Source organism: Ursus arctos, unplaced genomic scaffold, assembly GCF_023065955.2.
Source record: "Ursus arctos isolate Adak ecotype North America unplaced genomic scaffold, UrsArc2.0 scaffold_37, whole genome shotgun sequence".
NCBI lineage: Eukaryota > Metazoa > Chordata > Mammalia > Carnivora > Ursidae > Ursus > Ursus arctos.
Genome location: NW_026623053.1, coordinates 4,476,066 through 4,487,484, shown reverse-complemented (window position 1 = coordinate 4,487,484; position 11,419 = coordinate 4,476,066). Strand labels below are relative to the sequence as shown.

Sequence of the window (11,419 nt, the reverse complement as noted above, 5' to 3'; positions counted from 1 at the left end):
ACTAGTGCAAGGGGGAAGACAAACATGAGGGACTCTGCATTTCCCTAACTTACTGCCTAAAGAGATTTCATTTCTAGTCTACGGGTCAGGAATGTAGAACACAGGCGAAGCTCAGCCATTTCCATGAGTTGGAGACAGCAAGGTGGAAGTTTGGAGAAGTCAATATGGCTGCGGTTTACAGTACAGAATACTGAGGAGAGCTGCACAGAGAAAGAGGACCTCAGAAAGCCATCTAGGATCACTTTGGAGTTGTCATAGAATTCCGCAGTAGGGCACATGTGTGAGGAACGTAGGTGGTGTGGGGAAAATAATAGCCCAGGGGAAGCAGAGAGGAAAATGTCACTAGCCTTCACACACAATCAGGAAAAGTCTGTGCTACCGGCAGCAGGCAGAGTGGAAAACCTCGTAATTCGTGGGACATTGCAAAGAGAGCTCAGAATACCAACAGAACAGTAGCAAAATACATTGAAGACCACTGTGATACCACCTAACAAACCTTTGGAAAGCTAGTCTGGAAGGATAAAATAGTTTTCCAGGAGCCTCCCCATCAGAACAATCCTCAAGAGTATGTGTAGAAATATAAGCCATAGTTAATATCTAACAATTAACATTCACGATAGCTGCCTTCCAACAAAAGATTACCAGGATGCAAAGAGGGAGAAAAGTTCACCTCGTACTGAGGAGAAAGATTAAACAATAGAAACCTACCCAGAAATGAAAAAGACGATGGAAGTATTGCCCATGGACATTCAAACCACCGTTAGAAAGAGGTTTTATATACGTAAGAATGTACACAAAGGATGAAGTGAAACAGAGATATAGAAAATAGGAAAACAAGGAAAACCCAACTTCTGGAGCTGAACAGTAGCACGTCTAAGATGAAAAATGTAGTAGATGGCCTTTCTTTCACGTTAGACACTAAATAGCAAAAAGAGAGAGAGAGAGAGAGAGAGAGAGAGAGAGAGAACGTGAATGTATGATCACTGCATTTGTCCAGAATAAAGCAGAGAAAAGGAAGGGTGCAAACCACGCCCTGCACACAAACACTAGAGTATGTGTGAGCTTTGTAGCAATTTCACGTGGCCTGGTAGATAAGAAATTGGCTGAGGTACAGAAAAAAACTGTTTGAAGAAGTAATGTCTGATTATTATCTGAATTGTATGAACCCTCTACACCCAGAGATTCAAGAATTCAGGAATCCAGCCAACAAAATCCCCAAACATAAAGATCATGAAAAAAAAACCCTCCTTATCAACCTACATCCCAATAAAATGGGAAGCAATAAAATTGCTTCAGACCAATGATAAAGAAAAAATCTAAAAAGCAGATGGAGATGAGTCCATTGCGTTACCTGTCACGTCCCTAATTCTGTAGATGGTCTCTGTTTCTTTCTGGTCTGTGGTACTGTTGGAGTGTCTCTTCACTTACAGGATCCCCCTTCCTATTTCTTGCAGGGTGGTTTCGCGGCCAAATCCTTTGAGTTCCTTTCTGTCCTGGAAGCTCTTTATCTCTGCTCCTATTCGGAATGCCTCCTTGCTGGGTAAAGTATTCTTGGCTGCATGTTTTTCTCATTTAGTACCCTGACTCGATCACGCCAGCCCTTTCTGGTGTGCCAGGTCTCTGTGGATAGGTATGTGGCTAGAAGACCCTCTTGTCTCAAGCTGCTTTCAGGATTTTCTCTTTGTGTCTGAAATTGCAAACGTCACTGTATATGTTAGGGTGTTCCTCTATTCCTGTGGATTTGGGGAAGAGTCCTCTCTACCTCTTGGACTTGAATGCCCGTTTCCCTCCCAGATTGGGGAAGTTCTCAGCTACGATCTACACAGACAGATCTTCTGTCCCTCTGTGTCTTCTCCCTCGGGGCCAGAAGTAATTCCAATATTGTTTCCTTTTGTGGCATCACTGATTTTTCGATTCCTCCACCCATGGTCCATTCGTTGGCTTTCTCTCTTTTCCTCGGCTTCCTTCCTTTCCGTCAGCTTGTCTTTGGTGTCACTGACTCTGCTTTCTGCCTCATTGACCCTGGCCGTTAGAGCGTCCACATGCAATGTAGACTGCATCTCAGTTAGAGCCTTTGGAATTTGGGCCTGATTCGATTTCATTTCTGCACTCTGAGAGTCTCTCGTGTCATTTAGACTTTTTTCAAGCCCAGCTAGCAACTCTGTAATTGTCATCCTGAGTTCCAGCTCTGACATCTTACTTAAAACCGTATGCATTAGATCAGTGGCAGAGAGGGTTACCTCTGGCTCTTTCTTTTGCTGTGAATCCCTCCCTCTAGTCACTTTTCCCAGAGAAGAATGGATGGGGGAGAGAGAGATTAGGATCTCACAGGGTGGACAAAACAGGGTGAGCCACTTGGTCCCGAGTGTCTGTTGGTCGGTGTGTTGGAAGTCACTAAATCCCAAAATGGTAAAGAAAGCCAAACTCATATATACACAGAAATCAAATTGAATATAGCGCCAGGAATCCAAAAATGAAGAATATGTGTATAAAATGTCAATGTAAAAAATGAAAGTTAAGAAAAGATTGAAAAATGAAGAGTTGCTAAGAGAAAAAGAAAAAGTAGTTGGAAAGGGACAAAAGACAAGAAAAAAAAAAAAACGAAATGGAAAATTTTGAATGGAGAGAGAAATGAACGATGAGAAAAAGCCTCGAGCTCTAGGTGCTGTTTTCCCCTAGCGCCGGAGTTTGGCCGTCCTCTTTGGTCTGTAAACTTGCTGTTCACTTGTTGTTTCACCTCGTTTTCGGGGGGCAGGTGCCTAGTGCCCTGTTTCGCAGGTGTTTTTGCCTGGACGGGGATGCACTGCCCCTTGCCAGGGGGCCCGGTGGGGCTCAGGGTCAGCGGGTTGCTCTGTGTGCCTTGCGTTCCCAGAGGGCTTTCCCCGCCTCTTGAGAGGGTGAGAATAAAAACGGCCGCCCGCATCTGTAGGCGCGGAGGTGTGATGCTGTTGTGCGCCAAGTTGTGTAGACGTCTGCGGTGCTCCCCACACCAAAGGTCCTGGGGGAAGGCGGAGGGTCACAGCATTCCTGTCCTTTGCAGGGCTCCCAGACGGAGAGCTTCTGATCAAGTGGACTCCCCGTCAAGTGACTTGGTGCGAGGAGAGGGATCTCTCCCTTCTCCTCACTTGGGTCTCGAGCAGGAAGCGTAGGCACTGCTCTCACAACAACTGAACCGGAGGGTTATCGGGAATCGGGGCTGGCAGGGGCAGGGGGTCACTGCTGGAGGAGCCTGAGGGGTGTGGAGGGGCTATGCCCAGTGCCAAAGCCGCCGGTTGAGGCTCTGTCCATCCTGCAGCTTCCATGAGCACCCGGTGTGCTTTGGAAATGAGGAGGTCGTGGAATATAGGTGAGGTTCAGTGGGGTGGAACCCGGAGCCGACGACCAGGAGAGAATTCTTGAGACGTCTTTGGTGCAAAATTGGTGGTTTATGACAGGACCCGTGGCAGAAAGAGCTGCTGCCCCGGCTTGTGAGGGGTGGCTGATGATAAGACTATGGGGTTGGGGGAAGGGAAGGAAAAAGGGAGGTTGAGATAATACTTGCATATGTTAAAGAAGACTCCCAAGGTACAGAGGCCTTGCCATTGTCTAGGGAAGGTGGTTTTGCCCTCTAGCAAGGCATGAACATTAAGACGGTTGGGAACTTCCTGGAGGCTGCAGATTAGAAGGACATTTCATTGTATCTACTTTCCCTTCAGGAAGCTAAGTAATTGATAGAAGGGCTTGGTTCTTGGAAAGTGCTAAGACATTGGGAAACTGAGGGAGACTTAAGTCTTGCAGGATTATGGTGTCTATAGGTGAACTATTTCTTTGCCCCTTAGGGCAGCCGGGAGTGCCTGAGGAATGTCACGTCCACCCCATGGTGGGGGGTGGGGGTGGGGTGTCAGTTCCGGCTTTGTCCTCCTCAGCTAGCCTTCTCTTGCCTCCTCAGTAAAGGTCCCTCCTGTTCACAGAGGTTCGAGCAGTTCTCGCTGTTGCCACCTAGTGGACATATGGATGAACACATTCAGGTCATGTCTGTGACTCCCTGAGCTGAGCGGCCCTGAGAGGTTGGTTCCTTCCTGCGAGGAGAGGGCCCAAAAGGATGGACCCGGAGCAAGCAGACAAGTGTGGCCCGGCCGACGCCCCTCTGCTGGCCTGGAAGCAGGACCCGGTTGCTCTACTTAGAAGCTGAGTTCTAGAGCAAGAGGGGCTGGAGTGGCTGGGGTGTGTCCCGGGACAGGGTCTGGATGAGGGGTGTTCCAGGACGGGGGTGGGGGGGTGGGGGGGCAGGGCTGCTTGTGGAGGGAGGATCCATGAGGGCGGTATGGACAGGCTCTTCCCTGCTCCACGGGTCCCGCCCAGGTAGCCTGGTGGCCTCAGTGCTGGCTTGTCTTCCTCGTGATTTCAGGGTTCATCTCTAGTCTCCGGGGACCCTCCTTTCCCGAGCAAGGCTCCACGGAAAGAAAGAGAGTATAGCTAGAGGACCCTGCAGCCAATACTCCAACAATGGGACTAGCGTGTGTTCCAGAAATTGTGCTTTTAGGAAACAGCCCTAAAGCAGAAGAGATTTACGGCACATTGTACTCTTCACTTTAAGGAGGAGACTCAAAGAATTGGAGAGGTCTCAGTTGTTGGGCAGGTGGTGCTGCTGAGTAAATGATGTGTAGCCCCTGAAAATGCAGAAGGGGACAGGAGAGGTGTAGCAGTGCCTGTCCACTGTGGGGACCTCCGGCCGCACAAGAGCCCAGCTGTGGAACCCTCCCTGCCCCACCCTGTCCCCCACACAGGCAAACCCCCTCCCCCGCTCTCACTCACCCATACACTCCGAGGGAAAGGACTGGAAGAGGGACGCCATGTGTTATGGGCTCTCGTGGTAGAAGGTAGAAGGAATGTGTCTTCCTTTCTTCATATTTACATCACTCTTTTGCTACCGAAACGTAATCTGGCTGAAACCTTAGAGAACTTTTAAATTACCTGATACGTTTGTAATAAAGAGGAAGATTTAATATGCAGTCTTAATATTTTTATAACATGCACATTAGAATCATTGAAACCTGGCCTATCCAGGAAAATGAAAGATTTTGAAGGTGTCTCCTGGACCCAGATATTTCTGGCTCCTGGGTCACACTTACAAAAGGGAAGCCTATCCCAGATCATGAAAACATTTCATTTTGGGGCTTCACATGCGCGGTATTGTATCAGCAATATTCCTTTGTAGTAAAATGGGGGTTTTTTTTTTTTGTTTCTGTTTTTGTTTTTCTGTGTTTGTTTGTTTTTTAAGAGAAAAAAAGCTGAAAAAAAAATGAATCACTCATAGGTTACGTAGCTAGATACAAAAAGGCCACACTGCCTGATCCCACACACACGAAAACCCAGAAGAAGTAACTCACAGAGGCGGAGACGAGAGGGGAGCCGTGGCTGCAGGGACTGGGCTGAGGGAATGAGCAGTATCTGACGAGTGGCACGGGAGTGTCTGGGAGGGAAATATTGTAGAAGGACAGGTTGTGAGACACTGTGTACCTAATGACACCTGGAGGTACAGTTTAAAAGGATCAGAGTAAAATTCCATGAAAACTCAATTTATCCTTTATTTATAGACCAGAATGTATTAAGCTATGAAATAGGTGCATGAACAACGCAAAAATTAGAAACACTGGAATGACAGGGGAGGGGAAGCCATCCTTTGGGGATTCAGCGAGCAGGAACGGCTGCTCCGGGGCCGAGGCCGGATGCTCCACTGAGAGAGGTGGTAGGCGGCGCCCTTCGGCAAGCCCGATAACTGGTGCTGTAGCCTGCTTGGACTCCGGGGCTGCCAAAGGTGCAGGTGGCTCTTGGAGCTGCTGAGAGGGAGTCAGAGCTCTGCGTATATCCTCCGCTGGCTCTGACAAGGCAAGTGACATCAGGGGCCCTTCAGGGACCTCCATAGTTAGTGCCGCAGCGTGCGCGGGCGCCGGGGCTGCCAAAGGTGCAGGTGGGTCTTCAAGCTCCTGACAGGGAGTCAGAGCGCTGAGTATATCCTGCCGTGGGTCTGAAATGGGAGGTGTCATCACGGGCTCTTCAGGGACCTCCATGGCTGGTGCCGGAGCCTGCTCAGGCTCCCGCGCTGTCAAAGGTGCAGGTGACTCTTCTTGCACCTGAGAGAGGGTCAGCGCCCTGAGTATATCCTCTGTTGGCTCTGATATGGGACGTGGCCTGAGGGGCTCCTCAGGGACCTCCGTAGCTGGTGCTGCAGGCTGCTCGGGTTCCGGTGCTGCCAAGGGCGGAGGTGGCTCTTGGAGCTCCTGACAGGGAGTCAGAGCTGTGAGTATGTCCTGCGCCGGCTCCGACAGGGCAGGTGGCATCAGGGGCCCTTCAGGGACCTCCAGAGCTAGTGCTGCAGCGTGCGCGGGCGCCGGGGCTGCAAAAGGTGCAGGTGACTCTTCTAGCTCCCGACAGAGAGTCCGAGTTGTGAGTATAGCCTCCGCTGGCTCTGACATGTCACGTGGCCAAAGGGGCTCTTCAGGGACCTCCATAGCTAGGACTGGAGCCAGCTCGGGCTCCGGGGCTGCCAAGGGCGCAGGTGGCTCTTGGAGCTTCTGACAGGGAGTCAGAGCTGTGAGTATGTCCTGCGCCGGCTCCGACAGGGCAGGTGGCATCAGGGGCCCTTCAGGGACCTCCATAGCTGGAGCTGGAGTCTGCTCGGGCTCTGGGGCTGCCATAGATGCCGGTGGCTCTTGCAGCTCATGACCTTTCGTCAGAGCTGTGAGTGTATCCTCCGCTTCCTCTGACATGGCAAGTGGCATCAGGGGCCCTTCAGGGACCTCCATAGTTGGTGCTGCAGAGTGCGTGGGCGCCGGGGCTGCGAAAAGTGCCGGACGGCCTTCAAGCTCCTGACAGGATGTCAGAGCTGGGAGTATATCATCTGTTGGCTGTGACATGAGACGTGGCCCAAGGGGCTCTTCAGGGACCTCCGAAGCTGGAGCTGCAGGCTGCTCGGGCTCCGGCGCTGCCAAGGGCGGAGGTGGCTCTTGGATCTCCTGACAGGGAGTCAGAGCAGTGAGCATGTCCTGCGCCGGCTCCGACAGGGCAGGTGGCATCAGGGGCCCTTCAGGGACCTCCATAGTTAGTGTTGCAGCATGCGCGGGCGCTCGGGCTGCGAAAGGTGCAGGTGGGTCTTCAAGATCCTGACATGGTGTCAGAGCTTTGAGTATATCCTGCCGTGGCTCTGAAATGGGAGGTGTCATCACGCGCTCTTCAGCGACCTCCATGGCTGGTGCCGGAGCCTGCTCAGGCTCCCGCGCTGTCAAAGGTGCAGGTGACTCTTCTTGCACCTGAGAGAGGGTCAGAGCCCTGAGTATATCCTCTGTTGGCTCTGATATGGGACGTGGCCTAAGGGGCTCTTCAGGGACTTCCGTAGCTGGTGCTGCAGGCTGCTCGGGTTCCGGTGCTGCCAAGGGCGGAGGTGGCCCTTGGAGCTCCTGACAGGGAGTCAGAGCAGTGAGTATGTCCTGCGCCGGCTCCGACAGGGCAGGTGGCATCAGGGGCCCTTCAGGGACCTCCATAGTTGGTGCTGCAGCATGTGTGGGCGCCGGGGCTGCGAAAAGTGCAGGGCGGTCCTCAAGCTCCTGACAGGGAGTCAGAGGTGGGAGTATATCCTCTGTTGGCTGTGACATGGGACGCGGCCTAAGGGGCTCTTCAGGGACCTCCGAAGCTGGTGCTGCAGGCTGCTCGGGCTCCGGCGCTGCCGAGGCCGGACGTGGCTCCTGGAGCTCCTGAGAGGGAGTCAGAGCAGTGAGTATGTCCTGCGCCGTCTCCGACAGGGCAGGTGGCATCAGGGTCCCCTCAGGGACCTCCATAGGTAGTGCTGGAGCCTGCGCGGGCTCCAGGCTTTCCAAAGGTGCACGTGACTCTTCTAGCTCCCGACAGAGAGTCAGAGCTGTGAGTATATCCTGCCGTGGCTCTGAAATGGCAGGTGTCATCACGGGCTCTTCAGGGACCTCCGTGGCTGGTGCCGGAGCCTGCTCAGGCTCCCGCGCTGTCAAAGGTGCAGGTGACCTTTCTAGCCCCTGACAGAGAGTCAGAGCTGTGAGTATATCCTCCGCTGGCTCTGACATGTCACGTGGCCTAAGGGGCTCTTGAGGGACCTCCATAGCTAGGACTGCAGCCCGCTCGGGCTCCGGGGCTGCCAAGGGCGCAGGTGGCTCTTGGAGCTTCTGACAGGGAGTCAGAGCTGTGAGTATGTCCTGCGCCGGCTCCGACAGGGCAGGTGGCATCAGGGGCCCTTCAGGGACCTCCATAGCTGGAGCTGGAGCCTGCTCGGGCTCTGGGGCTGCCATAGACGCCGGTGGCTCTTGCAGCTCATGACCGTTCGTCAGAGCTGTGAGTGTATCCTCCGCTTCCTCTGACATGGCAAGTGGCATCAGGGGCCCTTCAGGGACCTCCAGAGCTAGTGCTGCAACGTGCGCGGGCGCTGCGGCTGCGAAAGGTGCAGGTGGGTCTTCAAGCTCCTGACAGAGACTCAGAGCTGTGAGTATATCCCGCTGTGGCTCTGAAATGGAAGTTGTCATCACGGGCTCTTCAGGGACCTCCATGGCTGGTGCCGGAGCCTGCTCAGGCTCCCGCGCTGTCAAAGGTGCAGGTGACCTTTCTAGCACCTGACAGAGAGTCAGAGTTGTGAGTGTATACTCCGGTTGCTCTGACATGTCACGTGGCCTAAGGGGCTCTTGAGGGACCTCCGTAGCTAGGACTGCAGCCTGCTCGGGCTCTGGGGCTGCCAAGGGCGCAGGTGGCTCTTGGAGCTTCTGACAAGGAGTCAGAGCTGTGAGTATGTCCTGTGCCGGCTCCGACAGGGCAGGTGGCATCAGGGGCCCTTCAGGGACCTCCATAGCTGGAGCTGGAGCCTGCTCAGGCTCTGGGGCTGCCATAGACGCCGGTGGCTCTTGCAGCTCATGACCGTTCGTCAGAGCTGTGAGTGTATCCTCCGCTTCCTCTGACATGGCAAGTGGCATCAGGGGCCCTTCAGGGACCTCCATAGTTGGTGCTGCAGCGTGCGTGGGCGCCGGGGCTGCGAAAGGTGCAGGTGGGTCTTCAAGCTCCTGACAGGATGTCAGAGCTGTGAGTATATCCTTTGTTGGTGGTGACATGGAACGTGGCCTAAGGGGCTCTTCAGGGACCTCCGAAGCTGGTGCTGCAGGCTGCTCGGGCTCCGGCGCTGCCAAGGGCGGAGGTGGCTCTTGGAGCTCCTGACAGGGAGTCAGAGCTCTGTGTATATCCTCCGGTAGCTCAGACACGGCAAGTGGCATCAGGGGCCCTTCAGGGGCCTCCATTGCTAGTGCTGCAGCGTGCGCGGGCGCTGTGGCTGCAAAAGGTGCAGGTTTCTCTTGTAGCTCCCGACATAGAGTCAGAGTTGTGAGTATAGCCTCCGCTGGCTCCGACATGTCACGTGGCCTAAGGGGCTCTTCAGGGACCTCCATAGCTAGGACTGGAGCCTGCTCGGGCTCCGGGGCTGCCAAGGGCGCAGGTGGGTCTTCAGGCTTCGGACAGGGAGTCAGAGCTCTGAGTATGTCCTGCGCCGTCTCTGACAGGGCAGGTGGCATCAGGGGCCCTTCAGGGACCTCCATAGTTGGTGCTGCAGCGTGTGTGGGCGCCGGGGCTGCGAAAAGTGCAGGTCGGTCTTCAAGCTCTTCACAGGGAGTCAGAGCTGGGAGTATATCATCTGTTGGCTGTGACATGGGACGCGGCCTAAGGGGCTCTTCAGGGACCTCCGAATCTGGTGCTGCAGGCTGCTCGGGCTCCGGCGCTGCCAAGGCCGGAGGTGGCTCTTGGAGCTGCTGACAGGGGGTCAGAGCTCTGTGTACATCCTCCGGTGGCTCAGACATGGCAAGTGGCATCAGGGGCCCTTCAGGGACCTCCGTAGCTAGTGCTGCAGCGTGCGCGGACGCTGGGGCTGCGAAAAGTGCAGGGCGGTCCTCAAGCTCCTGACAGGGAGTCAGAGGTGGGAGTATATCCTCTGTTGGCTGTGACATGGGACGCGGCCTAAGGGGCTCTTCAGGGACCTCCGAAGCTGGTGCTGCAGGCTGCTCGGGCTCCGGCGCTGCCGAGGCCGGACGTGGCTCCTGGAGCTCCTGAGAGGGAGTCAGAGCAGTGAGTATGTCCTGCGCCGTCTCCGACAGGGCAGGTGGCATCAGGGTCCCCTCAGGGACCTCCATAGGTAGTGCTGGAGCCTGCGCGGGCTCCAGGCTTTCCAAAGGTGCAGGTGACTCTTCTAGCTCCCGGCAGGGAGTCAGAGCTGTGAGTATATCCTGCCGTGGCTCTGACGTGGGAGGTGTCATCTCGGGCTCTTCAGGGACCTCCGTGGCTGGTGCTGGGGCCTGCTGAGGCTCCTGGCTTTCCAAGGGCGCAGGTGACTCTTGCACGTCCTCACGGTGGATCAGAGCTCTGACCACCAGCTGCACTGGGCCCGACACGACAGATGACGTCCCTGCTCTTTTGAGTTGCTGAGCTCCAGCAGCAGTGATGGGATTTTCCAGCTCAGGCTCTGAAGCTGCATCAGGCACCACAGTGGGAGGTGGGACTAGCTTTCGGCGCGGTCGCGGATCTCGCTCTGGGGCTGCTGCTGTCGCTCCAAGAAGAGAAAGTATGGTCATCATGATTGTCTTTCCATGTCCCTTCCAAATGAAGGCAACTTTGCCCACCAGTCAGTATTGTCTAAGAACCCATCCCTGGGTGGTCTCCCCAAACTGTAGCCCATGGGGACAGTGATCTGAGACCGCTCCTTGCTCCCAGCCACACTGCAGTCTGTGGAGGCTTGCTCTGTGTGGCCCACTCTCTCCCCTCCACAGGCCTCCATCAGTCACCCCCAGTCCTCCTCACCCCCAGCCTCCGGCTCAGCGGGCTCGAGGTGTCGCAGCCGAGAGAGGAGGAGCCAGGCACGTTGCTCCAGGTCTGAGCCTGGCACGAGGAGCCCTACGTATGCCAGTAGTGTCTTTAGGCAGGGAAATTCTGGGGGCTGGAAGAAATCTTCAGGGTAGTGGTCCAGCCAGGTGCCCAGGACGGAGGAGATGACCCTGGGGACAGACAGGTTGGGCAGAGGAGTCAGAGGACAGGGCACCTCCCACGCGGATGCCCCAGGGAGCCCCTGTGGGAGCCTGGGCCCCTGGGTCCCCGGCTCCTGGCTGTCAGAGCCCATTCCTACTCCATGTCCACCTGTGATGTGGCAGAGCTGCCTGAGGCAGGCCTGGTCACTGAGGAGGGGCTGGCCCAAAGCCTCTGTGAGTGGGAGTCCTTGACCCCTGGTGTGACCATTTCTGTCCTCCAAGCGGAAGCTGGACACCCTGCTCAGTCTCCCTGCCCACTTGCCGCGTGACTTGCACTGCATGTGGGCAGGGAGGGGTGGCGTGTCTGGCGTGGTCATTGCTGTGACTATCCAACCAAGGAGGGAACTAAGGGACTCTGTCCCATC

General features: G+C 55.1%; 1 protein-coding gene across 1 annotated transcript; it reads right to left on the bottom strand.

Moving 5' to 3' along the window:
* Nucleotides 1-8,605: 8,605 nt before the first annotated feature.
* LOC130542538 (ral guanine nucleotide dissociation stimulator-like) lies at nucleotides 8,606-11,211 on the bottom strand. The gene is made up of 3 exons (XM_057306378.1): nucleotides 10,831-11,211; nucleotides 9,829-10,573; nucleotides 8,606-8,612 (listed from the first exon to the last, which is right to left on the bottom strand). Exons 1-3 carry the CDS (start codon nucleotides 11,144-11,146, stop codon nucleotides 8,606-8,608), a joined length of 1,068 nt encoding a protein of 355 aa, XP_057162361.1. The 5' UTR covers nucleotides 11,147-11,211.
* Between the last annotated feature and the right edge of the window lie 208 nt (nucleotides 11,212-11,419).

Excerpts from the sequence above, each read along its gene's own strand:
- LOC130542538 (XM_057306378.1), bottom strand. The coding sequence starts at position 11,146 with ATGGGCTCTGACAGCCAGGAGCCGGGGACCCAGGGGCCCAGGCTCCCA. Across the intron at positions 10,574-10,830 it reads CGCTGAGCCGGAGGCTGGGG|CAGCAGCCCCAGAGCGAGAT; the intron begins GTGAGGAGGACT and ends TTGGAGCGACAG.